The sequence below is a fragment of the Penicillium waksmanii genome (genome assembly GCF_028829765.1).
Source record: "Penicillium waksmanii strain IBT 27052 chromosome Unknown utg000008l:1.0-5622682.0:1.0-5626561.0, whole genome shotgun sequence".
In the NCBI taxonomy this organism is placed as follows: domain Eukaryota; kingdom Fungi; phylum Ascomycota; class Eurotiomycetes; order Eurotiales; family Aspergillaceae; genus Penicillium; species Penicillium waksmanii.
The window spans coordinates 1141498-1168737 of NW_026643254.1; the positions used below are offsets into that span (position 1 = coordinate 1141498).

The following is a 27240-nucleotide window of genomic DNA, read 5'->3' on the forward strand; positions in this document are numbered from 1 at the left end:
ACCTGAGTTCCGGATACACCGATCACGATTATTGATATTTTGTGAAGGCTCGGAGCATAACCTAAGTGTCCGCCATAGTTGTGCTCCAAACCGCTGCAGCATCGTCCGGGAAGAGACCGGACACCTCGCCTGAATCCAACTGGGCCATGCACTCAATAGGCCAAGGGTCCCAACGGATTCGGCCCGCCGACTCTAAGGAAGAACGGCAATAAACCCTGTCGATCATCAAGCTGGAAAGCTCGGAGTATCTCGGCAGTTCACCATCTGCCGACACCGACGGTGATTAGTCTCGACGAGCTGCGTTGGTGGAGCTTTGGCGGCGAACTAGCCGCTACCATGGAACATAGCCTCTCCGGTCCGAGGCTTGTTTGTTTCAACTCCCCATTTGTTCTATTTATTCTCGGTCCTGATCGGTAGATGCGGAATCCGAGATCGAATCCGAGATCAGGTGTGGGGCTTCCCTGTGAAATCAGTATCTATCCCAATATAAATTCGGACATTTCGGACAGCAAGACCGATTACTCTAATGACTACCCGAGTACGAGCATTTAAAAATTGCTGGATTTACGTATTTGACATATTTCACGATGACTTTTGTTGTTCTTGTCACCGGGGCTAATCGAGGTGAGCGGGAACTCTCCTCCCAGTGTGGTAGGTCCTGTGGCTGACTCAACTTGTAGGCATTGGAAGAGGTCTCGTGGAACATTATCTTGCTCAGCCAGAAACGACTGTCATTGGTGCTGCTCGAGATGTTTCCTGCGCAAATGCAAAAGAGCTCAATGAGCTGCCAAAGGGTGAAGGCTCCCGCCTGATCGTCGTGCCGTTGAGTGCGGACAGTCCAATGGGTGCGACAGAAGCGGTATTGGAAATGCAGAAGCAGCATCTTGTTGGGCATATTGATCTTGTCATTGCTAATGCTGGTATTTGCAACCACTTCGGACCGGTAGAAGAAATGACCGACTCCGACGTGCTGTCTCACTTCGAAGTGAATACGCTAGGACCGCTTAGACTGTTTCGAGCCATTGCACCATTGCTACGGAAAGCCAGCGTTCCCAAGTTTGCTTATATCTCTACGGCCCTGGCAAGCATTCATATGATCGAACATATTCCCTCGTTGACGGCTGCTTATGGAATGTCAAAAGTGGCTGGAAACTATCTGGTAAAGAAGATGGATGCGGAGAATAAGGACCTGATCGCTTTGTCCATTGATCCGGGGTAAGTTTGCCTTTGCATTTCCATTTTTCAGGAGACAAGGAACGCTGACGATGAAACTCACCTTTCTCAATGGGTAGAATGGTACAAACAGACATGGGCAGTCGTGCGGCACAGGCCAATGGGCTAGAGAAGGCCCCTGTAACCCTCCAGGAAACCGTTCAGGGTATCACTCACCAGGTATGCAGGAATTTGACTACCATTACTAGCTGCAGGTTACTGACGTTGCTGCAGATTGAGGTAGCAACGAAGCCGACCACGTCTGGTCAATTTGTTGATTATAATGGGCAGAAGGTCTCTTGGTAAAGGCGGGGGTAGAAACGTTAGATCACTATATAGCTGGACTTTATATTGCTTTCATGCGACATATGACACGGCATAGACTTCGTTCTTCATATCTCATACCTACATAAGAGCTGCCCCCCCGCCCCTCGAAAAATAAAACTGGTAGATTAAGCGTAGGCGGAGAATCTATGGGACTTTCATTTTAAAGGGTCTAAACGTATTTTCAGTGCATCTTAGTATAAATATTTGAAAACGTATTTGTGTGATCACAAGGTACATGATACGAATAGATTTAGGCATGAAGTGAATGCAATAGTCATTTAATACAAGGAGTTTCTGTCCATGTTGCACAATTCTTGAAACAGAGTTAAAAATGAATCTAGTTGTACAATAGCATGCTCCATTTCAAGGAATCCATACATCAACTTCAAACTCCACGAGATGCTCGGGAAATGGCAGGCTTTCGATTCCCACCATGGTGAATAACGGCTGGTGGCGGGGACACCATTTCTTGATGTAGTGAACCATATTTTCCCGTGCCACTGCACGCATTCCGGACAATCCCACAAAGAATGCGTGTAGCTTGACCACGTAATCCCAGCCAGAATCACCCTCCTTAATCGTATGACCTTCTTTGACGAGAGTGCGGATGATCAGATCATCAATGTTTTTGAAGGCTTGCGCAATTTGCTCCTCGATTTTGGGAGATGTCTCCCTAGTCAAGGGATCCATGCCAGCTTAGCAATATAATTAGCCCTATGTCCTCAGAGGTGCCGCCGGTATATTGCTTACTCTGGCCGGTGACGACTAGCCGATTGCCGATGAGGCAAGCATCGCTAAACCCGTATTTCTCGCGACATTCTTCTCCAAAGCCAGGAAGCGCGTGGTACCTAAAGGAAGCCATTTTGCAGGTCGTAAGCTTGTAGAATTCTACAGTTCATAGATCAGCGATCGCCATACCAGATATAAATATACTGTAATTGGTCTAAGATGCGGATTGGCCGGTCCGCTTTGTCAGCGGAGCATGTCTCCATTACCTACGTACAGTGGGGGCGTGGAGCGTCGGGGGAGCGTCGGCACTACTCCGTATAATCCATGGTTTCTACTATTGCCACTTTTTCGGACCGAAAGAAGAAGAGAAAAAAAAATCCGTAGAGATGAGTCATTAATGATACATATAATAAAAGCTCAAGAAAATCAGTCAGAGAAATATAATGGTCTCAGGTCACTTTGTCTACGTCAGTCAATTATCTTTGTGAAAAAGTCCCTTCAACTGCTAGCTTTGCCCACGTGTTATCTCGCATTGAACAACTTACTGTGTGCCAGTCATGGAGCATATCAAGCAGTCATTTGCTAGAGCGAAGCATGAGAACCGCGCTGCTCTGGGAGCGTATGTTACTGCTGGGTATCCTACAGTGGAGGAGACGCCAGATATTCTACTCAGTCTTGAGAGCGGCGGTGCAGGTGCGTACCTATCAATACACTATGGTGAATAAGTGTTTATATCCATTCATACCATCTGACGCTCTATAAATGAATAGATATGATCGAGCTTGGCATGCCGTTCTCCGACCCTATTGCGGACGGCCCTGTTATCCAAGAGGCCAATGTGATCGCTCTCACCAATGGTGTCACTGTGTCGGAGGTGTTGGACATGGTGCGAGAAGCAAGACGTCGAGGATTACGGATACCAGTCCTGCTTATGGGGTACTATAATCCAGTCCTTCAATACGGCGAGGAGAAGCTGTTGCACGACTGCAAGCAGGCAGGTGTCCGTGGGTTCGTCTTGGTTGACCTCCCCATTGAGGAAGCCGTTCGTTTCAGAAGACTATGTGTCAGCAATGGGTTCGTACAGGATCGTCTTCTTTTTACATTTATGAGCTAAAAATCATTAGGCTTTCTTACATCCCCCTCATTGCTCCATCTACGCCCATCCCTCGTATGAAAGCCCTGTGCAGCATAGCCGATTCGTTCATCTACGCTGTTTCCAGACTGGGTGTGACAGGTGCCTCCCAATCACTGAGCGTCAATCTTCCTGAGTTTCTTAGCCGTATTCACAGGCATGCCCGCGATACACCAGTTGCTCTCGGTTTTGGCATCAGTACACGAGAACACTTCCTATCCGTGCAAGCCTTAACTGAAGGCTGTATCATTGGCAGTCAGATTATACATACTATCGGCGCTGCGCCACCCGGCCAAGCCGCCCGATGCGTGGAGAAGCATCTATCTGGCATCACCGGGCGCAAGCTCAAACGGGATGAGAATGGTGCGATTTTACGTGATGACACTGAGTTAGAATCTCCCGTACCTGCTGCAATGCCCCAGGTAATAACTTCAGAGGATGAGCGTTTGGATACTACGGATCTCACGAATTGGCAGGGACCCGTTGCTTCCACGCGTTTTGGTGAATTTGGTGGCCAATACGTGTCAGAATCATTGATGGGCTGTTTATCTGCATTAGACCGAGAATTTGAAGCGGCACGACAAGACCAGGTCTTCTGGGAAGAATATCGTTCCTACTACCCTTATATGGGCCGGCCGAGCGGGTTATACTTTGCTGCACGTCTTACTGAAATGATTGGCGGGGCAAATATCTGGATCAAACGGGAAGATCTCAATCACACTGGGAGCCACAAGATTAACAATGCCCTGGGCCAAATCCTCCTAGCTCGACGATTAGGAAAGAGACGAATCATTTCCGAAACGGGCGCCGGGCAGCATGGCGTGGCCACTGCTACAGTTTGCGCTAAGTTCGGAATGGAATGTGTTGTCTACATGGGCGCGGAAGATGTTCGTCGTCAAGCACTGAATGTGTTCCGGATGAAGCTTCTCGGAGCTAAAGTAGTATCGGTCACGTCCGGTAGTCGAACGCTGCGTGATGCTGTGAATGAAGCGTTGCGTGCATGGGTGAAAGATGTCGAAACCACCCATTACATTCTCGGTTCGGTTGTTGGCCCTCACCCTTTTCCTACGATTGTGCGCACCTTCCAGTCCATCATTGGGCAAGAAACAAAAGAACAGATGCAACATGCTATTGGAAAGCTTCCTGACGCTATTGTAGCCTGTGTCGGAGGAGGGAGCAATGCATCAGGGATGTTTCATCCTTTCCTAGACGAACCAAGTGTCCAGATGTTGGGCGTGGAAGCCGGTGGTGATGGCCTCAATACATCTCGCCATTCAGCGACCCTCTCCGGTGGCAGTAAAGGTGTCCTTCACGGAGTATATACCTATCTACTACAAGATGAATACGGGCAGATTTCGGAGACGCACTCTGTCTCTGCTGGTATGGACTACCCAGCTGTGGGGCCTGAACTCAGCTTCTGGAAGGAAATTGGGAGGGCCCGATTCATTGCTGCGACCGATGCCCAAGCCCTGGCCGGGTTCCGCGCTCTTGCAGAGTATGAAGGTATTATTCCCGCACTTGAGTCATCCCACGCCGTACATGGTGCCATTGAACTCGCCAAGACAATGAAGAAAGGCGCACAGAATATTGTCCTCAATCTTAGCGGACGAGGTGACAAGGATGTCAACACTGTTGCTGAGATTCTACCTCATCTGGGACCTGAGATCGGATGGGATTTGCGGATTTAATGTTTGTTTCAGTATTTTGGATATATCGGTGTACTAGGGAGAATTAGGCGTGACTTGGGTAGATCCTGCTAGAGTTCTTACTTAAAATAGAGGGCGGATTTATCTGAGCTATTCACATGCATAGTAATGATGTACAAATTTTATTATAGTTATACACACAGAAGCATGCCCTGTCCACTTTCTAATTGTATCGGCTGTAAACTAGAATCTGCATCATCAATTAAAAATTGTTTGTAACACATTCGGTTTCGCAAATAAATTACCCCTTGTAGACACTGACGTTGTTTCTCGACGCATACTCGAGTATACAATAACGTTTCAAGAGTATTTGCATTTCAGTACATCCTACCCTATATCGTTCTTAATACATCTACCTCCATATACCACCTCCTACATCCCACTGCTACGCATTCTGCGTGTGCATGCGTTTGTATGCATAATCCCCAGGTCAACGAGGTGGTTTATCCGTACTTACTGCGTTATGATCTATGATATTGATTATTCACTATCTCATCAGCTAGAAAAGCAACGGATTTCCTATCACTCTTGTATTCCACTTCTGTTATTTCGGATTATATCAGTCTTTCCCTGTGACATTTTACCATGTACTTCTTATTATAATTACCACCTATTTGGACATCCTTTTGTTCATGAGTAGAGCTCCCACGCATACCTAACCATACTGCGTTAACCAGCCACTGTTCAACCTTCCTGTTTGGTAAGCCGATATACCTCCCCGTGTCCAGTCATTCTTCGATAATCGTAGATCTATGGTTAGATCACACGGCCTTTTGTCTGCTCTCGTGCGCAATCGCTTTTTGTGCACACACCGGGATTTATGCGCAGCGTGTAAATCCGACACTTTCAATATAAGATAACTAATCGCAAAGGCACATAAGATCTTTATATATAGGCCGACCGGTATAGTCGCCTTAAGCGAGCAATAACGCTTTCATATATTGCCATCGCGGTATCCGCATCAAATAAGCCCGCCCTTATCATTCGGACATGATAATTGAATTCTTGGAAAAGGTTTAGGTAACTCTCGTAAAAGACCTAATGAGGAACGCAGTGTAGTGCCTGCGTATGGTTGCTGATTCGATTGAATTTCTGATCAAGGTAAGGGGCCTGATATGGAATTTTTGAAAGCGGGAGATCTCGAGTTAATATCATGATTATCATTCATCTTTGGTACACTAAGGGGACAATGGAAAAGGTCGACTTGAAAGGAACCTAGGTGATTATGAGCGAATAAATCAAACATAGCTTATAGCATAGCAGAATATGGTATACATTAATCCGAAGACATTGTAAGAAGTTCTTGAATCGAGATAGGACCTCTTAATAAAGTAAATACATTCTTGATCAGCTTCTTCCGGCCCCTTAACTCTGTCCTCCAGTATGGTTTCTGGATAGTGCTGGACATTCTCTTTCAATATAGAGCCGTCAGACTAAACAGACTGGACAAACTTATTTGATTTTTGTTATCAGACTCCGAATCGGAACTCCCGGACCTTTTTTTGGTAGTAAAAAGTTGCCAAAGATCCTGTGGCTCCGAGAATTATGGGCACGGGGGATTTGGCTTGCGTCTTGATGATTCTAGGGATTGCAGAAGCCAGCAGGAGTACACTGTTTGCCAGGGCCAACTCGGTTCCGTAGTCCCTGTTTTCTTTGACCAGATAACCTAACAATTTGGTTAGCTCGGCGTAGGAAAAAGCGCCCCAAATACGTGTCGCTCATTAGCACTCACCAGCGTATCCATATGAAAGTCCGAGTCCCACTCCTGCGATCAATGATGGTGCTGAGCGTGTCTTTAGATACCCCAAGACCCCCCCAGCAGGAACTATTTTCGGTTAATAATACTCAGTGACTCGGGGATTTCTGTATTATGCATCGAATTGAGAACTTACGGAGAGCGGCAAGTGTAAAGGAAGGATGCTCGGCCATGTTGATAGAGATTCGAAATATAATGACTGACACTGGCGGTCGAACCACGTTCACTTCCGATGTCGAGATTACGAACGGTAAGAAGATTCCATTTAAGCGCGGTCCAACAGTCGAGCGGTCAAAGTCGGCCTCGGCTGTTCGAGTACCCCGAAGCATATCCGTTGATTACTCATGCGGCCCCGGATTTCTTTTGACTAGTTAACTAACTAACGTAATTCCCGCCCGAGTGAAACACCCGCCCGAGTGAAACACCTACCCCCATTAGAAAAATTCAAAATCGATTATCTCAACCAACACCTATTAATTCGGCTAAATATAGCGATTTTTACATGTATTAATCTTGTGCCCAGTCTCCCTGCACCCACTACACCTAGGCAGAGCCCTAGTACGTGGTGGATCTGCCTGAGCAGGCAATTCGCCCTGCTCGTGCGATACTACCCCATCACCTTCTACTAGCTGGTTTAGCTGTTCAACTAGCTGTAAGCCCTCTTCGACGGTTAGACCCTCTTCGCAGGGTATCTGCCTAGTTGACCGATTGCGCTTCTTAATAATTTTCTCGTTCGCCATACGTAAATTCGCATTATCCTGCGCTAGCAACGCAGCGTTGTGAAGCGATAGTGCAGTGCCCTTGATAATTTGATCTAGCATACTTTTAATTGGGCTTGGAGGGCTACTTAACCGACGGTGTAGTAGATCCTTAAGCATAGATGCTTGTTTTTGTAGCTGAACAACAGTTCTAGACGTTTTTGGTGTAAATTGGCTAGATCTGCTGCTTGGCCGGCTGCTTAGTGGTGTAGGCGTTCGTAGAGAGATATTAAGCTTTAAAAGTACTCTTTCTACATCGACTAGTACTAGGCCACTAGCTGTAAAGCTATTCTGAATAATAGCTGGCTTTTGGAAGGCCTCTAGCCGTATATATTGATAGTTCTCTAAGAAATCGTACTTATCGATATGGTTATATCCCCTACGCGTAAGATCGCTGACGAAACGACTATACGCTCTCTTGACTACTGCAAAGCAGCCAACATCTAGTGGCTGTAGTAGATATAATAAATGTAAAGGTATACAAAGAGGTATAATATTGTTTTCTTTACAGATTTGGTCGAATTAGGGCGTAAGGTGGCTACCATAACCGTTAAGAATCAGTAGGCGAAACTGGCCGTGTATATGCAAATTTGTTGATAGGATAAAAAGCTTTTGTAGCCAACATAGGCCAATCTTATCAGTAGTCCAGCCGTTATTAGAGACCTCGATTCGCCAATCTTTCGGAAGATTATCAGTAAACCATCCTACAATAGCTACTTTGCCCTTAAAGATCATACATGGCGGTAGCGAATAGCCATCTACATATATTGTTTTGATAGCAGTAACCCATTCACAATTTCCCGGTTGTAATAGACATCTCCGACCGTAGTATTCTGCCCGCGTTACTACCTTCTGTAAGGATATAAGGCCCATTACAAAGCCTGTCTCATCAAAGTTATAGATATCCTCCGGTTGAATACCGTTCTCATCAATAACGCGTTGTACGGTAGAAAACCACTCTCGTAGTGATTTTGGGTCTTCATTTAGTGCACGCTGGTAGTCGTATCGTACTGAGTAGCGTGTGCGTAGCTCATCACGACGTTGAATAAATTTAGATGGCCAATTCTTGCCAACAGTAGGCGGAGGTTGGCTACCGCACACAGCCAGTAGGATATTAGCCATTTCTCCTACAGTAGCCGGCCTAGGCACTGCTCCACGCACATCCATAGAGAGAATCCACTCAGTAAGCAAATCCTCCTCTAATTGGGTCAATTTATGGCCGTTTGGGCGTATATCGACGCGTGAGGGTAGGCTATTCGCCCGTCGAGACAAGGTAACATAAGATACACCAAATTACTTCGCAGCTGCGCGAATTAATTTGAATTGACCCTTTTGAATAGCTTGCAAGGCTAATAGAACCCTGCCCTCTTTCTCGGTCGCTTTTTGCCAGGATTCAGTGCGTTTTGGTGGCATGGTAGATGGTTGAAGCATGTAAGTTGGTCAGAACGCGCGATTTCTGGTGGGGTGTTTCACTCGGGCGGGTGTTTCACTCGGGCGGGAATTACGTTAGTTACGTCAAGTCGCCGATTAGTCAGCGGGATCGAGTACCTCTGAATGTCGATTTTCACAAACCAAAATCTCGAACGACAACTCTGCAACCGCACTGGAACTTTGTAACTGAGGTTTTCAGTGATTTACTACTTGTTTACCCTTTTGATGTGGGCGGTACCCCTTATTTGTCACTAGACATGAACGAAAACCGCCAACTATACACCGGTCCACCACGATCACGGAAGGGAAACCGGAAACCGAGACGCAGGGCATGCGACTCTTGTTATAAGAAAAAGGTATACCTCTCATGCCTCTGCATCATGTGTAGTACTTCTACGCCATTAGACACAATAGACTCAGTCTCTTCGTTGACATCCAATCCCGGGTTCGGTAGATCCAATGTGATGCAGCTCTCCCCCAGTGCAATTGGTGCGAGCATCATAGTCTCGCTTGCACCTACAATCGACTCCGAGGACAGATGAATACCAGGTATGACTCTTACCCGAGTAGATGGGTCTTTTGGTTCCTGATTGCTTTGCTTTGTTTGCTCTTCGTCCTATGTCGTCCTCTTCGGCTCCGTCAGCTGCCTAATGTCATGAACCAATCGGCTCGTTTGCTCATAACCAAACCTTGTTTTGCGTAACCAGACGATGCCGCTAACGATCGGAAAATTCCGGGTTATCAGGCTTGATACAAGACATAGTGCATCTTACCCACTTGGTGAACCACTTCTCCAAAGTTCTGACACAATACGCCATTTGAGACCAGGATATGCGTTCTTGAACAACATCACCTCTCTCGGGGGGTACCGTATATTCTCAGAGCAAGGCCAAAGATGGATAGAGTCCCAGGTTGGAGATAAAGTCAATTTTGACAGAATATTTTCTCTCGAACTTGACGGACTAAAACCGCCTAGTTCGCATACGAATCCTGAGAGCTCTATTCTTCGGCACCCTGAGCTTCTCGATAGAGCAAGTGTGGAAAAGTATATCAAGGTCTATAACTCATCCTTCCCAAGTCGCGTTTTCCCCGTGATTAGCCAGTCAATGTTCGGGAAAACACTGGACCTCGCCTATAATCCCCTACAAGTCGCAGGTTCTGCTAGTGCCAAGTCATGCGTTTATGCGTTTCTCTCTCATATATCATTGTTTGGCTTTGACGATACTACGCAAGGGAGCAGCATGGATTGCCAGACCTATGCCTCAATGGTGCAGAACTTCACCACGGCAGTAATCCAGGAGTCAACAGTTGATGGCCTCCAGTCATTAATCATGCTGGTGAGTACTGACCCTACCCTCACATGATTTCATCTGAGATTTTAACCGATCTACTAGCTGCATCACCAATACTTTATAGGTGATCTACTTTCCGCAGCTGCAACATTATCGATCGCCACGCGTCTTTTGTATACACTTGGGGCCCATACATTGTATACCGATGAGCCCTTGAACACTTCCTCATCCAAATACAACAAAGGCAACATAAGATGCCACCTACGAGATCTCTTTTGGCTGTGTTACTCTTTCGATAAAGACATATGTCTCAGAACTGGTCAACCGCCCTGTATAATTGACGCACATTGCGATCTCACTCTGCCTTGTGACTATGTGAGGCTGCATTACATCAATCTATGTGACAATGTGTCACAGGCAGATGATGAGATTCTTCCACTTTTCCCCTGGGACCTCCGTCTCTCATTGCTAAAATCAAGAGTATACGAGAGGTTATACAGCGCTCATTCTGCTCGGCAGTCCAAACCAGAATTCTTATCAAGCATCCGCAGCCTTGATGAATCACTAGAGAAATGGAGGCAATCCCTTCCAGAAGAGCTTCGTCCGACCTTATACTTTTCCCAGGAAACACCAGTGGCCGCCAACTTGAACACGTCAGCAGTGATGTTGAGACTTGCGTACTATCATTCCGTGGCAGTAATCCACCAGGCCAGCAGCAAATTCCAAGATTGCACAACCGATATTCCAAGGATCGACAACATCACTTCCAGTACAAGTATTTCCACTACTGCGAGCCGTTCAACGCTATCTTTTCTTCATAAAATGTTATATGTTGTGCACCCCGAATGCGTTTGGTAAGGGCTCCAATGCTTAATATTTAGTAACCATTCATAACTGACGGTCGGCTGGCAAACCAGGGTGGCCCTCTTTTACGCTATTACTGCTGTATTGACTCTTTTCTGCAACATACTTTCCAACCCCCATGATCCAGATGCCATTAATGACATGAAACTGTTGGAAGATGTTCCTATCTTGATACGCCGCATTCCAGTACGAAAGCTTACTCTCGGCGACTGGCTTCAATTGCAATATATGGACGGTGTTATGACCGAACTTGCGGCAATTTGTGCTCAAGTCATATCGAAATCGCGAAGAAATTCACTTGGTACGGGTTTATAATCTAAGAAGTCTTAATTTAATATGGGCCGCCTCTATGTTCGTTACTCATTATATCGTAACTATGAACTCTCCACATCACCGACACATCGCGGTCCTCGGCACGAAAGCCTAAGCTCTAAGTGACCTTTCGAAGCACGGGTATACTTACCTTCTGAAACGCATACATTTCAACGGATACCCCGGCTCTCAAATACCAACTTTGGACTAGCTGCTGAGTCATAATCGTAACAAACCTTCATTGGACACAGTGCATCATGGACTGACTAATCCTATGTGATGTACCTTGCCTTGAGAGATTTTGTGTGGCTATTTGAGATGCGGAATTAGTCAGAGTCGAAGTGAGAGGAGCGGTTGAGGATAAACGGTGAGTAAAGAGCAGGCCGCAGCTATATTTATACCACATCCCGGTGGCAAGGACTAACCATAAGAATTTATATCGTCGTAATTAGCGGTATTCAATCTCTTTGCCCTCGATAGGCTACCGCTTACATTCCAGTACCAATAATAAGCATTGAAGCTCCGAGGATCTCAATCCCAGATCCTAGGAGCAACCTGTCCTAATCCTGGAGAGGTCTTAAGTCCCTCAGAGGTCTAGACAGTTCTACCACTCTTATAATCGTAAGATAAGCTTGTTGATTCACATGGACAGCCTATCCAGTGACTAGGAAAACGTGACAGAATTAAATTAAGATAGCGGGATTTGAGTTATGCCTAAAGAAAAACCCTTTACGTTTAGTAGACCGTAGTGTGGTGGCCATCTTTGACCAGAATCTGTATTACTAAGTAGTGGGAATCATGGCTGGAGCTACTATCTTGTAGGGAATGCTTTGTAGAGCTTTACTATAATTAAAGGAGAATTTCAGGATGTTTCTAGACTCTTGAGTTTGCAATAGTTCTTAATAATTACTGACTGCTAATAGCAGAGTTAAGTAGCAACTAGACTAAGTTGTCTTATACTAAGATAGTGGACGTATAAGATATATTCAAAGAAGCTAAGATACTTTTATTTGTGATTGACCCGTCCTCCAAATATACTTCGCGATATACCAAAGAGACGCAGAATTTTTCCTTGTATAGGGCAAAGCTTGCAAATCTAGAACCCAAATTTCGACATTATATAGTATTAGGCTCGATACACATAACCCCTTTGGATAGTTTATCGGCTCCAAGATAGGGTATAAAGAGATTGATTTCTGTCCATCAGATGCTGTCCTCATCACATTAGCGTCTACATAAGGCCTATATTAAATATGGATTATCTGACTCAACTAGGAAGTATATAGCTTATTTATGTTCCGGAGAAGGTCTATCAAGTTAAGTTACAAACTGTTCCTATAGAAGGTTATATAAGGGAAGGTCGCTCTTCTCATAGCTTCTGGAGCAATAGTATATACTGTAACGAACTGGTGTTGTTACCATTCGTGGATGCCTTATGCCTACGGCACCACTCTAGGCATCCACGCCATACACCTGTGTATCTAGCCTTCTATCCTAGCTTCCTTCTTATTCTCCTCAAGCTATTACTTTCGTCGAACCGCTACTGCTTTCTTTGCTTCGTATGCTACGCCGTACGTTGATCTCTGTGAGTATCTGAGCATCCTCACATATACTATAGCACTATGTATATTAAAATCTGCGGCTTCTGCATAGTCATAGGTGGCTAGATAGGCAAGGCTTCTTATCCAAGAATTAAGGAATTATCCTTTTGTGCCGGATCCCGCTAGCAGAATTTTGGACTATTACTATACCGTGTATTCCTTTGGAAAAAATCACTTTTTAAAATAAACCTAGCTGACCAAGAGATTCGAGAATCCTAGGAGTAAAGCTTTGTTAGCCAAACCCAGCGGGACGGCAGGTCCAGCTAATCACACTATCTTATAATCCGGTAGTCCTTATATAAGCGAGTTTGGAGACTGAAATCTCGGCTTCTGACTAACTCTGCTTCATCAATAGCTTCGGGTTCCGCAAGGCAGTACAAGAGTAATCATTAAAGCAGCAAGGCAGATCCCTGTGATACAGAGAATTTTTTGGATATAGTGATAACTCATAATATTAGCACTTCTCTCTGGCGTCCTAATAGGATACCAAAGGACGACCTCGAATAAAGAGCTGTAAACGGCTACTGCCAATATTATATTAGGCTAGAAGGCAAGTTTAGATAACAGAGTTTAATACAGTGTCTACGTCCAGATAGACCCTGACACACACTTTCCAACTGCACTGCCAATATTATATAAAGTAAGATAGCATTAAACCAAACCCAGAAAATATCACGCCTCTAAAAGCAAATAGCATTTCGCGGCGATATATATAGATCTAACAACTTTTAAGCCTTGAGCTAAAAGTATAAATATTCACGCTTCTTAAGCGATCGGTTCTTCTCTTATATTAGGTCTGAAACTAACTTAGAGAGACTAGGAGGACTTCGCTATTTAAGTTGTTTGAATTACTTGTATCTCTTTGTAAGGTTCTATCAATATACTTATATATATTATATAAACATAAGCATGTATTATGTAGCTTAATTATATAAGTAATGTAAGATGGGAATGCTTGCTGGCAGTCTGTCAAGCAGACGGGTCGATCGTAAGAGGACAAAACCACCACACTCGAAGAGTGCAGGAGAGAGAGTAGTAGACAAAGCGATGCCCTACTGAGAAAACAGCATTCAGAGTATTCGAGCAAGGGCTCGAATGTTAGCAATCCGAAATAACGCAAATAACATTGGTGACCCGAAAGGTGGATGGTAAGTTAACTATCATCGAGGGCTTATATACTGCATGAAGGTAAGGCCTCAGGCCTATAACGTCACCTGACATCACCAGAGCGATTCCCCCACTACAGTAACTAAATTTGTAAAAAACCAGAAATTCTCTATTTCTATTTATTGCTAAATATACTAAACTACTCTCGGATAATCTGTGTTAGCCTTATTTATTTTGGGTATATATCGTAAATTACCGGAATATTATATTAGCAGGAGGAAATGCGTATTATCTGTAAGATAAGAAGCTACAACCTAATATGCCCTACGTTATATTTCTCAGTCCTCACCTAGGTTTCTTAGTTAGTACTTCCACGGGCGGTACAAGGAACCATAGCTCCTAATCTAGCAAAGTTAACTCTTATGTTGATTCGTGATGTAGTGTTTCGGAAATCAGTGTTATCCCCTAAGTGCGCCTTATCGGCTTTTCCAGCCATTAACCTAAGAAGATTTTTTGGGGCTATTGAGGGAAAACTTTTTTAGGTAGTCATCGAAATTATAAAATCTAAGATACATTGAAGAAATAATTAAATAATATTGGAGCATTCAATTTAGAAGTCGTTAAAAATAACTGGAGGGGATTGTTAAAGGGGTTATTAAAGGTATTAACAGAGAGGTTTGCTAGAAGATTTTGCGTTATAGAATTATTTAATAAATAAAACAAACGCTAGACGATTTAACTTTAAAAACTCTGATGAGAAGCGGTTAAAAGAAGTTGTTAGAAGAAGACGTTGAAGCAACTAATTCGAGAGAATCTTTAGTATAATCAAATTTTGAGTTATTGAAAAATTGGCATAGCGAGTAGGTGAGAAGGGTGTTAAAGGGGCTGGTTAGAAGTTAGAAATATTAGTGTCAGAAAGTCGTTGAAATTCTTGGTATGGATAGGAAGTAGGTAAAGGGAATAGTCCAAAAATTGTTCGAGGATTTGATTTATCGTAATTATCTCAGGCAGTTGTTGGAGAGAGTTAATGCCAGAAGTCGTTGAAACCGATCGTTGAAGAACATTGCCATTTCTCAACAATGCCATTGTCTACTTCGAAAAGTCAACTTCAATAATTTTTTTCCAGCGACTTTCATCGGCTCCGTGTTAGTAGTCTTTTTAAATAGATTTTTCTGTTAATATATTAAGTGATGCTTCAGTGCTTATATTATTGAGGGGGGTTGATTGTATTGTATTGCATGTTATGTCTAAGATACATGTAGACTGAGAAATCAGGTATATGTGTATGCACGTGATCTCAGCCTCATGAGTATCCCAGCAACCGGGATACTTCAACATTTTCAACGACTTTCAGTGACCAATTTTTCAACGCTTCACTAATCCATTCTTCCAACATTTTTGTTGGAAGAATTAAGTGATGCTTCAATGTTCATGTAATTGAGGGGACTTGATTGTGTTGTGTTATATTGTCTAAGATACAAGTAGACCAAGAGACGGAGATACACGTATTCACGTGAGCCCAGCCTCATTATCTCAGCAACCGGGATATTCCAACAGTGGTGAAAAGGGAGGGTGGTGAAAAGAAGGGTGGTGGGCGGTGGATGGATTCAATTTCACTCCGACCACATATTCACTTCTGTATCGCAAGTTCACAACTGAACTGGCATCCTGCCCATTGGAGCAGAATAGTGATGCACCTCTAATTGGCGTTGAATTGATGAATAGAAGAAAAGAAAGGCTGATCGCAGACAGCGGGTCGAATATCTGATCAGTGATTGAAGATCTTATTGCTGACTCATATAGCTTGCCAGTAGATTGTCGCTTGAATATCTTTGACGAAAGCCCGTTCAGAATGCATTTACGGCCGCAATAATTAGGGCTGGGCAGTGGCGGATTACCAAAGAGTGCATGTAGTATACTAAGCCCGTAAATCCACAGTCCTTCCACCACGGTTCCTCAACATTGGACATGCATCGCCTGGCCAGTAGCTTGCCGGGCCACCAGCCCTCATATTCTGGTCAATGCCCCGCAGGCCGCAGCCCCTAGTCCCAGTCAGCTCACGAGCCCCGGCCCATAGGCCAACCAGGCCTGGTGTCTGTCACTGTCAGCTGGCCACTGGATCAGACCGCTGACCGAATGATCTAGCAAACACAAACAAATTAAAACCGCAAAACCGAGTCTTTTACTGTACACCAGTGAGTCCGGACGGACATGGGCGACTAGGTGACCCTTTGTGGATCGTGCAATTGGGATCCGCTTAGATTCCTCCTGGCTATGTTGCGGTTATTTTGGCCTGACAGGGACAAGGGTCTGATTATGCTCGCCTAGAAGCCAAGGCATCATTCTAGGTTGAAAAAAAATCAAGGCTACAGCCTGGGGGCTGCGGACTAATAGGAAATACACGTGAGAAAGCTTATGGAGATAATCTCTACTCTGGGTAGTCTTTCACCAGGCATACTTTTTAGAGGACTTAGTGCTTCACCACCTTTACCATAATAACTGTGTTCAGAAGAATAAAAATCGCTTTAACTTTGGTGATAGGGTAAAGCTTAGCCAGAGAAACATTAGGTCTATTGTATAGGTAATAGTATACAGATCCACTAGGTTGATCAGCGTATTGGTATATACCGCAGTAATTAGTTAGTTGCAAAAAAGATATATTCTACTCAGAAAAATAGTACAGCGAAACATAAGCATTAATAAGGTATTTACTCTCACCAGTGTTAGCAAGTCTTTGTCAAGACCGGGTAAACTTTATTCTGAAGAAGCAGTATATTCTACCGCCTCTACATTGAAAGAAAGGCTATTAATTCAAAAAGAGATAGGTGAGTACTATAGCTAAAAATAAGTATAAAAATAATATATTATTTAACAGCTATTTGTCACGGTGCGACCTGAGAGGTTGTCTGTACGGGCCCGCCAGGCCTGTTCTAGTAAGATCACGGGTACGTGATCTTAGCTTTGTTTATCTGTATCTTAGATTCTGATCCGTATATGGCTCCTCGAGCCACGTCTTGTAAATTAGCTTAGGCTAGTCTGCCCGTCTGCCCGCAATCTGAATAGTTAGAATACTTCCTGATACGAACTGATCCGGTGGATCTCCTCCTATTACTATCCTGTCCGCCCGCGCCCTGACACTATTCGCCAAAGCCCACAGTTATATTTTCTTTTTCTATATTTCACACATATATTTAAGCATTTAGGATAGGTCTTAAACAAATACGAAAAAGGAGTACTTTATAGCGGTTACTGATTCATTATAGTCTTTTTATTAAGGTAGGTTTACATACACCTTGATAGTTTATATAATAGTTTATTTCTAAAACAGCAGATAAAAACGTATTTATACAGTAGTAGGGTAATAACCTAAATATACTTACTTTCAGGGGTAAATAGCTACTCCTAGAGTAAGTTAGCAGCTTCTTAGCAAATATATACCTCTAGCTAGGTAAAGGAGTTATTATAGTACTAACCTTATCTAACGTTAGGTCAGTAATTAACAGCCTCTTACTAAGAGGCAATGCTTGAATTTTACTACCCACAAATATATAATATTTACGTTGATTCCTAACCAAATCTTATAGCGTATTTGAGCAGGATTTATAAATATACTATTACTTTTATTATACCTAGTGTAAGATGGGAACGCTCAATGGCAGTCTGTCAAGCAGACGGGTCGATCACAAGAGGACAAAACCACCACACTCGCAGAGTGCAGGAGGGTAGTAGACAGTGCGTGACGCTATAGAGATGCGACTAGTAAGACATTCGAGTCTTCATGGACATGCGATACACCGATACCGCAACCTCAGCCTCATCAGACCGCGCAGAAAGAATAACTCTTAAGGGGGAACATGCATGTTGTTATTGATACTATCGAACGAACGCTACTTATTCTTCCGAAACGATATGGCTGCCTTGTTACTAAGGCCCCAATCACCTGACTATGGGATACCGGTGTTGAGAGCGGAATTCCCCATTACACTAGTTAGTATCTGCAAATATTTACTACTGTCTTGGATTTACTGTTCTTATCTTAGTTTTATCAAGACAAATTCTAACCCCTAGCTACTTGAAAAGTAAGGCTCTAGTTTATAATAGCTACTATTAAGTCTGTCTCTTCTATAAGCCCTAGGAGATTGAAGAGACAAAAAAAATACCACCATAAAACAACTCTTATAAAAAAGGCATCTGAGTAAATTAGGATATGTAACGTAGATATATGTATAGGTATTCGTTTGTGAGAGACGGGCCAGGTATATATTTTAACAGCAGATAATTCTGGGTTTTGGCTTTCCTTACCTTATAATTAGTATGCCACAAGCTCCGCTATCTACAGAAGAGGCTGTTGATTTCTTGAAGTATATCTACTACCCCAAACCAACGTTTGTAACTGTCTAAGATTTAGATACGGTCAACAAAGGACTGGCCGTTACCTCCAAGTAATACTAGCAAACATTCTGCGGGTGATCGCCACGTTGAGATTATACCGTCACTTTGACTTCTAGTTTAGAGTTGCGATCGAGGGAGAGCCGAGCACTGACTCGCAGAAATTATATTAAGCTTTCTAGACTGTCCTCACTCATCTTGTATTTTTACCTAAAGCCGTAATTGCATAAGCGAACAGAAATTCTAGGTGGCCCTAGGTGGCCCTTCAACAAAAAAAAGACAAGAAATCAAACATTTTCCCGGTTTCATGCTGATAGGTTCGCGGGGGTGTGGTTGACTACTTGAAGATAAGTAGGATAGGCAAAAGCCAAAAGAATCAATCTTATCTGAGACACTAACCGCCCTCGGCCTATCATACCCTATCGAAGATGTGTAGTGCATATACAGTGCGTATTTTATGACCTTTCGTGTTCGACGTGCATCGTCATCATATCTCCTGTGCCTTGATTAAGCGATCATTGATCAGTGAACGTAATACTCCAGCACAAATTACTCGTTGCATGAATTTTTCTAATGCAAGAATTGCTAAAATGTAGAATTGTTGCCAAATTGTATCTCTGGTGATGAAGAGAGACTTAAGTTTACTGAGAGAGAGGGGAGGGAGCAGAGGCATCTTATAGGCGCCTGGCGAGAGGAGACGAAAAGAGAGGTCGCCTGGATGGGGCTGCAAAGGGGAGCCATTTTCGGCGTCGTTTAGTGGCAGGTGGAATCGCAGGGAAGTGAGTGAATGTCGAACGGGCGCTAATCTCGTCGCCGGACGGTGACTTAAGATTGCTAGGTGGGTGCGAAATAGATAGGTACTGGAAAGGAGGGCGGTCAAGCGGCGGCTCGTTTTCCAAGTTATGGGTGGAAAGGGCGGCCGTTTCTGGCGCCAAAAGCGGCCATTTTCGGCGTCGATTTCACAGGTCCTCATATTCTAGTTGTAAATACTTCCATGCATAGCCCCCACGTGAAATTACAGAGGGCCAATCTTTCGCCCCGGAAACAGCCACACCTACAAAGCTCATGGTTATCAGCCTGTACTCTCCAGGTTGTGCGATTTATCTGGTACTAGTACGGCTCTTCGCGTAGATTGCACATCTCATAGTTAGTATTTGCGGAATTCTCGGTTATGTGGAAGAGGTCCTGAGTCCTTTGCGTTGGAAATGCAAGGTTTTCAAGGTTCACTAGTAGTACTAAGTGTTCCCGTTCTGGTGCTGGATAGTATGTATTAATTACCGGTACCACTAACTATTTATTCCAGTCATACCGTCGATTCAAAATTTCAGGCTTCCGAATGGGAGCAACCTCCTTGGAACCAAAGGTCCCAGGTAGTAGGCTTGATAAATCAATGATGGATTTGCATGTAAATTCCAAAGGTTTTCTATCTCTTTCCGGAGTCAGATTAAAACTGAGCAGAATCATGAAATTAAAATTTGTTGATCGCGTTGATAATCATCATCATGATATATATCATAGATATAGTACGGGCAGAATCGATCATCCCGAGGTCCACTGTGGCACAGCCTCCAGGGCTGGAGTACGCCTATGCTCCTTATTAACCTGAATAATCAAAGTAACCATCCCCAGCACCGCCTTCAAAATCCACCAATTCATCCAATCTCGTCATTCGTTCATCCATAAGATAATCACCACCAGGAAGCGTATCCACACTCGGCCAATCCGACAAGTCGAGGGCCAATCCCGGCGCAATTTTCTGCAACAGTCCATCGCAGAGCTTAAACGCACGACAGGCGGCAGGGTCCATGGCAGCCATTGTATGAATCCACGTGAGAGCCTTCTTGGTCTCTGTAACCGCGATGTTTAGATCCGCCTCCAGGAGTGGGCGTGGTGGGGACCTAGACGGAGTGGTGTTGGAGGACTGTGATGTTGACTGTTCCGAGTTATCGACACTGGAATTCATCGGCGGGGATGAGAAGGAGCAATATGATAGTCCGAGGAGGAGGGCGGTCGTGGATTGCATGAGGAAATGCAGGACGCTCCACCAGGGAGTCTTGCGGGCTATCCAGGAGAGCTCGGGGGTATCTGGCAAGATTGAGATGAGGGAGCATGCGGCTTGGAGGCAGTTTGTGGCCATTTCTGCGCGGAGTTTGGTGCGTGCGGATGGTTGTGATTGTCGTGGGTTTGTAGGATTCGGACTGGCGGTGGGTGGTGTGCTCGGTGATTGGGTAAGGCACGGTCTGCAAAGAGTGATTCTTGCAGAGTAGTAATTCATCGCCAGACAGACTCTTTCCCGTGTGTTTGGGATGGAATCATCTTCCAGGTTGGGATTGACCTTCCAGTACCCGGTGTCTGGGAGACTGAACTGGTAGCTGGGGGTGAGTTTAGATACCCAGCGATTGAGGCTCCGACTGTAACTTTGGATTCGGAATTCCGTCTGGCTCGTGCCTTCACGGATGCCCTCAATGCTGTAGACCTTGCTAAGAACGGCTTGCGAGATGAGAGTCAGATCGACGAGGTGATGGAAGAAGAGCGACGACGATGGATCGCGGGATGCAATCCAGGAAGCCGACGTTCTGCGCTGATTCTGTGTTTCCAAGAGAGTGGGCCTGAGTTGATCCTCACGACGAGTTGAGTTCTGAACTAGCAGCTGCACCTCGGGATCATCGAATGTCTCTTCTTCAGCTGGCATCGGGAGCGGTACAGAGCAAAGGCTGTCGCTCACACAGGAGGCTCGGCCATTCATTGAGATGAGTAGGTGTTCCAGCGAATAGATGGACCACCATAATCTACCACGAGCCTCCTTTGCCCCATCGTGAATGCGACCGTCTGTGTTGCGAAGATTGATACCGAGCGAGAGCGCAGAGTGTAGTGCCATGTTGGAAAACTTGGATGCCCTGTTTTCGTTAGAATATTTGAATATCAGTTGCCTGACGTGCTGCGATCACATACCGGTTGACCTGTCCCAGGCACAGAAGATACAAGGCCATCAGAAGCTCAAGCTGGATTTGCTGCAAGTCCGGGTGGTCAAACAGAATATTCTCGTCGAAAACCAATTTCCGTGCCCGGGCTAGATAAACCGAGTCATCCTCCCGGCGACTAGCATTGGGCTCAGCGAGCTGAGAATAGTGGCATCCGATGGCGAAAATCATATTGAGAATTCCGAGCCATTTTCGCGGTGGGTTGGACGGGACGTCATAAAATTGCCGATACTGGGCGACATATGTCGTTCTCCGAATGGCTGGGAAGGATGGGTGAACAAAAGTCAGGTAGGCATTGAAGTATTCGTCGGCGACGGCACGGGGCGGCACGGCAAAGGGGTCGGCGTCGTCGAGCGGTGGAATGGCCAGGTCGTCTAGATGATAGTTCATAATGTGAAGGGAAACATCGCGAGACGACTTCCGGTGGGAAGAGGATTGGGTGTCACTCGAATAAAACGGCGTGATGGGAGAAGGGGATATAGTAGAGTCGCGGTCGACATTATGCTCCAGACGTTGCATCCACGAGACCTCGGAATTCTTGCCAAAGAAGCCAGCCGCTCGAGTGCTCTCATCGCGGTTCAAGTCTTCACCCACTTCATCGATGTCCTCGAGAGAACCAACAGAAGAATCCGAGTCCTCGCCATTATTGCCGGTTTCGGACTTTTTGGCGCCTTTACACTGTATGGAGCACGAATTCGTCAAATGCTGAACTCTTTGTCAAAACAATCGATTGTCGATGCTTACCTTCAGCGTTTTTCGGATTTTGCGCGCTGCATGCGGTTCCACTTCTGTTTCCAAGCTGCGCAGCAGGTGCTCATAATACTCCACGCGATGTCCGAGAAGCTGCAACTCCTTCTGTTCTCTCACCCGCTTGACATCTTCATAGGAGCATTGATTATTGTGGTAGTTGCATTGCCCGCACGTTGGCTTTACCCCGTCGCACTTGATTTTTCGTTGTCGGCACGCTTCACAGGCTCGAGCTGAACGTCGACGTGCTCGATTGATATTCGGTCCGGTGATGCGAGGTATAGCGACCTTGCTGCCATGCATATTGTTATGCTCTACGTGATTCCGGATAGGAGGGGAGGGTAAGTGTGGTTGCAGCATGTTCAAGTCCATGGACCGCGTGGGCGCTGTAGACATTTCATCAAGAGGCATTGATGAATTGGGATTAATAGCCAAAGGAGGCGTCCAGTTTGGATGATTCGTGTTATTGACAGGGATGTCGTACCCCTGACTGCTCCGACGAGACATGATGGCAGGGGTGGTGGTGGTATAGAGGTGTAGGGCGACATGCGTCGGTTGAGTCGATCAAGGAGATTAATTTACAGAATTTGACAGCCGACCGATAGATGAAGGAGCGATGATGAAATGAGGTATGTGTTCATTTATAAGTCAAGTCAAGAAGTTCCACTCACCCCACTCCAACATCTCCTCGGCCAGGGACAATCCTTCATCTGATTTGGCGAAGTCGGTCTACCTCTCGTGGGGAGGTAGTCATAGCTCCCGGCTGTGTGGAGTGGGTCATGAGCGGGCACTATGAGTGGCTAGAAAGGCCAGTGCGGGCGCAAACAAGAGGGCGCAAATGAGAAGGCGGATAAGTTAAATAAAAAAAAGATCATCAAATGCAGATTTTGCTGGTTAATCGTCCAACACTCCCTGGTTCCAGGCGAGATTTCTGGAAATGACTGGATCTGAGCGGTAATGTATCAGGTTTTGTGGAGAGGCAACGGATGACCGAATGATATCATGTCCGAAGTATCCAACAAATCAAGGGTCTGGTCGTACCAGGATTAATGTTCCCCAGTTCCGCATAGGAGAGGGGACACGCACGCCACCCGTGATCGACAGATACTAATTACTATTAGCATGGAGCCGGATATTGTCGTGCAGGTAAAATGCTGTCCTTTCCCAGACTGAGGCTCTCATATCGATCCAACATGTCGGAAAGACCCAAGCCGGGATAATCCTGGAGGCTCTGGCCTTCACCAATGCCGTGGTACTTTTCATCTCGGTTGAGCTTCTCCAACCCCTCTGCGTAATCATCAAAACGAGTGTGGCCCTGGTTGGTCGGTTCCTCGTCAAAAAGGTCTTTCAAGTCGTCGGGGACGGAACTGGCGTCGCGAATGCGGTCGCCTTGCGCCTTAGCTCGTACTGATTGTCGGAAGATATGGAAGAGATTGCGACCCAAGGCGGAACGACTAGCCACAATCGACAATGCGCTAGCAAGGGATAGGAAGTCCTGATCGAGGACATTGAAGGATTGATGCTCCATCATCGTGAAAAGGGCCAAAGTGATCGCGTAGAGAGCGAACGGGTGGGCCCGACTCATTCCGTACTCGCGACGATGGAGACGAGTTAGTGCTGCAATACCCTGTGCGGCGGTTTGCGTTACATTCCAAGCAGTGTATTTGGGCTCTGGTGAAAATCGTGGACTCTCTGGTGTCTTCGGTGCGTCAGAGGAGTTGGAGACGTCGTAGTAGGGGACGCAGCTGAACAGATTGACAGCGAGAGTATGGAATCGCATTCTTTAATGAGTCGTGTGAGCCACATGCAGAAGAAGGATACATAGGAATATAGAACCCTCCAGGGCTACTCACAATAGCAATATCAAATGCGGCGGCATCCCACCATCGAATTCATCCGGCAACAACTCCTTCCACCGCATCAACCGCTCATATAAGTCCTCGCGATTCAATTGCTCAGATATTTCCTCACCGAACATACTCCTTGAAATATCACGCGCAATAGTCGACAAATTACACGCCTCATCAAAGTACAAACTGATCTCAGACGGTCGTGACTGCCGATGCGTCGGATACGGTCTCCAGAGAAGCTGATCTTGACCAACATCGCGGCCAACACGAGGCATATTGACATGGGAAATGAGACAAGGGCGAAGAAAGCCCGTATGAACCATCCTGTACCTTGTTAGCCTTTCAATCCTGAGCGCAGTGGGTTTTATTCACCCACGTATCGATATTGAACAGTCCCCACGCCGTCCGCCGACACGAAGCATCCATGTCCCTGGACAATTGCTCGCTAGTAATATGCGGACCGGAACTGCCGATAAGTCCGAGCGATTCTCCCATACGAATGGCCTCATGAAGCATGATGTATCCCAGATCATCGTCGCGAGACATCGCATACCGCTCATACATCAGAAGCGTTCCCTGCAGCGTAGCCAGACTGGGTCTGGAGGGAGTATCCGCTTTGAGGCGTTCTGCTTCAGCGAGAAAGTCACATCCTTTGGAGGAAATGTCGCCGGGGATGACATATGCTTCAGAGAATTCAGAGAAATACTGAAAGCATCGCACCGATCAGCCTCAGCATCATCCAAGCATTGGAGGCTCGGAAACAATGTGAACAACCCCTAAAGCAAAACATCCAACCAAAGACCAAATTGGAATCAAGATGGAATCAAGAAACGAAGTGACAAAAGAAAAGAATCAATTTGAACTCACACAGGCATTACTCAAAAGCGCATTCACCAAAAATGCACTACAAAATTCCCCCTCCCTCGGCTCAGGCCCAGCCCCATTCCCACCGGAAGCACCCATATACTTCAAAAACACATCTTGATCCAAAAACGTATGTACAGGATAATCCCAAGTAAAATACAACGAGACAAGATGCGAAACAAGATCATCATCATCCGTTACATTCGTCCAAGGTTTCGCGGGGACTTTGATCGGTGCCTCATCGCAGATATAATGGAGATCCATGACTTTACTGCGAAATGACGGCTCGGATCCCTCGATATTGATGACATCTTTAACATCTTCCAGTTTGGAAATGGTGGATTGGATATTTTCTTCGTCCGTTCTGGCTGTGTCGCTTGCTGCTAGACTCGCGCCTGAACCCGAGCCCGAGCTCGAGCCTGAAGCACGAGATGCCGAAGTCGATATCGAAGTCGAAGTCGAAGTCGAAGTCGAAACTGAGCCCGTTTTCATTGCGGAAAGTAAAGAATCGGAAATATGTCCCCCTCCTCCTCCTCCTCCTTCTCCTCCTTCTTCTATCCCCTCAACCCTCAACCTCCCACTCAACCCAGAAAGCGTCTCATGAATAAACTCCCTAACATCCTCAGGACCCGCACTATCCCTTATAAGCTCCAAAAGTCTCTGCGCAGCGCACGAATCCGCCTCCCTCACCAGCGTAAAAAGATCATTCAACAAATCACGATGATAGGATAATTCATCAGCGGTTCGCTTGGCAGCGACTCGCCGGCGCTGATCGAGTGATTCATCGAATACACATGTTCGATCGAAAGTGAGACAATTGGAGCACGGTGGTGTGCCGGAGCATTTCCTTTTGGACTTTTTGCATGCTAGGCATGCTGTTGAGACTCGCTTTTTCCATGGTGTGTTTGTACTGCCACTGGCAGTTTCCAGTGTGTCACGGTCTATTGCTGTAGAACTGCTAGAGGAATTTGAACACATACCTCCGGCAGCTGGTGCAGTGGTCGAGCTGGATGCTAGTGCTTGGGTTGATGTGGAATTTTTGAACGGTGGGGGACTGCTTTGGTCTGAGATTGGCGAGGGACCTGTTGTGATGTGGCGTTGATCGGAGGTCATATCGATTGGATCCGTGGTATTGGTATTTTAATACTATACTGCAGGTAGACACCAACAATGTATACTAGTAGTAGGACCAGTGAGATAAATTCGACTTGAACTTGTTTTGGGTGATTGTTTAAGAGGTTGTAGAGTGGTTGTAGTATACGCCGCAGTACACTTTAATGTAACAACAGTCGCCATTGTCTAATTCTTGCCTTTGCCGCGGAAATGACGACGGGGGCGAGGAGAAGAGAGGCGATTGAAAGGGAATTATAACCCAGTGAGGCGAAAGGGAACTGGAATGGGATGAGAGGGTCTTAATTGGTTGTTCACATGGCAAGGGGGATCTAACTATCTCTCGCCAAAGACAGCCGCAGCAGAAAACGAGGAAGAGTAGAATGAAACTTGTAAAGCCCTGTGCATTTTTATAACCCTGCAAGGATGTCCAAGATCAAGACCAAGTTCACCAGGACTTAAATGAACAGTTGGGAGGTAACTACAGCCGCCGAGACCGCATCGAATGAACTTTCCACCAACAATATCGCAGAATCAAGTACCCGGCTGTTAAATCCTTGTCTCATTTTGACCAAACAGGGAAGACATCATTCTTGGAACGCCTAGGGGGCTTTGCTTTGGCTGGTGTCAAGATGACGTTTACTAGTGTCGTCGGGAACAACACCCCGCCAATCCGAGGACGGAAAAGAGAGCAGCAGCAGCAGCAACAACAACAACAAACACTTCTGGTGAGCAAAATAGCCAGTGCAGTGACATCGATGCACTAGTACAACCTCGGAATAGTCTGGGAAAGACATGACCTGCTACTAGTTAACCAGAAAGGAACTTGAAGTAATGGTACGGCTACTACTAGAGCACTCCAGCTGCCAGTGTCCATGTCAATACTACAACTACACAACTACAACTAATCAATTGAATAATGATGAGGAGATAGATGCAACTGCCGTACTTAAGAAAAGACCAGACCGCAAAGTGCAGCCCGAAAACAAGACGCTGGATTATTGTAATGTAGTACAAGGCACATCTTTAGCATACTCCATGATTCCATCGAATGCACCTCCCAAAACCAAAT

At 45.6% G+C, this 27240-nt stretch overlaps 7 protein-coding genes across 7 annotated transcripts; 3 read left to right on the forward strand and 4 right to left on the reverse strand.

Moving 5' to 3' along the window:
- Positions 1 to 587: 587 nt before the first annotated feature.
- On the forward strand, positions 588 to 1518 carry N7481_008782 (SDR family oxidoreductase; the record flags this gene model as incomplete). Its single annotated transcript, XM_057268001.1, has 4 exons — positions 588 to 624; positions 681 to 1215; positions 1293 to 1392; positions 1447 to 1518. 4 exons carry the CDS (start codon positions 588 to 590, stop codon positions 1516 to 1518), a joined length of 744 nt encoding a protein of 247 aa, XP_057118678.1.
- Positions 1519 to 1902: 384 nt separating this feature from the next.
- Positions 1903 to 2401, reverse strand: N7481_008783 (Endoribonuclease L-PSP/chorismate mutase-like protein; the record flags this gene model as incomplete). The annotated part of the gene is made up of 2 exons (XM_057268002.1): positions 1903 to 2234; positions 2290 to 2401. 2 exons carry the CDS (start codon positions 2399 to 2401, stop codon positions 1903 to 1905), a joined length of 444 nt encoding a protein of 147 aa, XP_057118679.1.
- Positions 2402 to 2825: 424 nt separating this feature from the next.
- N7481_008784 (tryptophan synthase) lies at positions 2826 to 5088 on the forward strand (the record flags this gene model as incomplete). Its single annotated transcript, XM_057268003.1, has 3 exons — positions 2826 to 2961; positions 3039 to 3342; positions 3393 to 5088. 3 exons carry the CDS (start codon positions 2826 to 2828, stop codon positions 5086 to 5088), a joined length of 2136 nt encoding a protein of 711 aa, XP_057118680.1.
- A 1487-nt stretch (positions 5089 to 6575) lies between these two features.
- On the reverse strand, positions 6576 to 7035 carry N7481_008785 (TMEM14 family protein; the record flags this gene model as incomplete). Its single annotated transcript, XM_057268004.1, has 3 exons — positions 6576 to 6772; positions 6839 to 6931; positions 6999 to 7035. The coding sequence occupies 3 exons, from the start codon at positions 7033 to 7035 to the stop codon at positions 6576 to 6578; spliced, it is 327 nt and encodes a 108-aa protein (XP_057118681.1).
- Positions 7036 to 9761: 2726 nt separating this feature from the next.
- On the forward strand, positions 9762 to 11522 carry N7481_008786 (transcription factor domain-containing protein; the record flags this gene model as incomplete). The annotated part of the gene is made up of 3 exons (XM_057268005.1): positions 9762 to 10388; positions 10446 to 11197; positions 11261 to 11522. 3 exons carry the CDS (start codon positions 9762 to 9764, stop codon positions 11520 to 11522), a joined length of 1641 nt encoding a protein of 546 aa, XP_057118682.1.
- Positions 11523 to 20213: 8691 nt separating this feature from the next.
- On the reverse strand, positions 20214 to 22851 carry N7481_008787 (Zn(II)2Cys6 transcription factor; the record flags this gene model as incomplete). The annotated part of the gene is made up of 3 exons (XM_057268006.1): positions 20214 to 21513; positions 21569 to 22275; positions 22342 to 22851. 3 exons carry the CDS (start codon positions 22849 to 22851, stop codon positions 20214 to 20216), a joined length of 2517 nt encoding a protein of 838 aa, XP_057118683.1.
- Positions 22852 to 23461: 610 nt separating this feature from the next.
- On the reverse strand, positions 23462 to 25322 carry N7481_008788 (fungal specific transcription factor domain-containing protein; the record flags this gene model as incomplete). Its single annotated transcript, XM_057268007.1, has 4 exons — positions 23462 to 24125; positions 24198 to 24518; positions 24571 to 24899; positions 25062 to 25322. 4 exons carry the CDS (start codon positions 25320 to 25322, stop codon positions 23462 to 23464), a joined length of 1575 nt encoding a protein of 524 aa, XP_057118684.1.
- Between the last annotated feature and the right edge of the window lie 1918 nt (positions 25323 to 27240).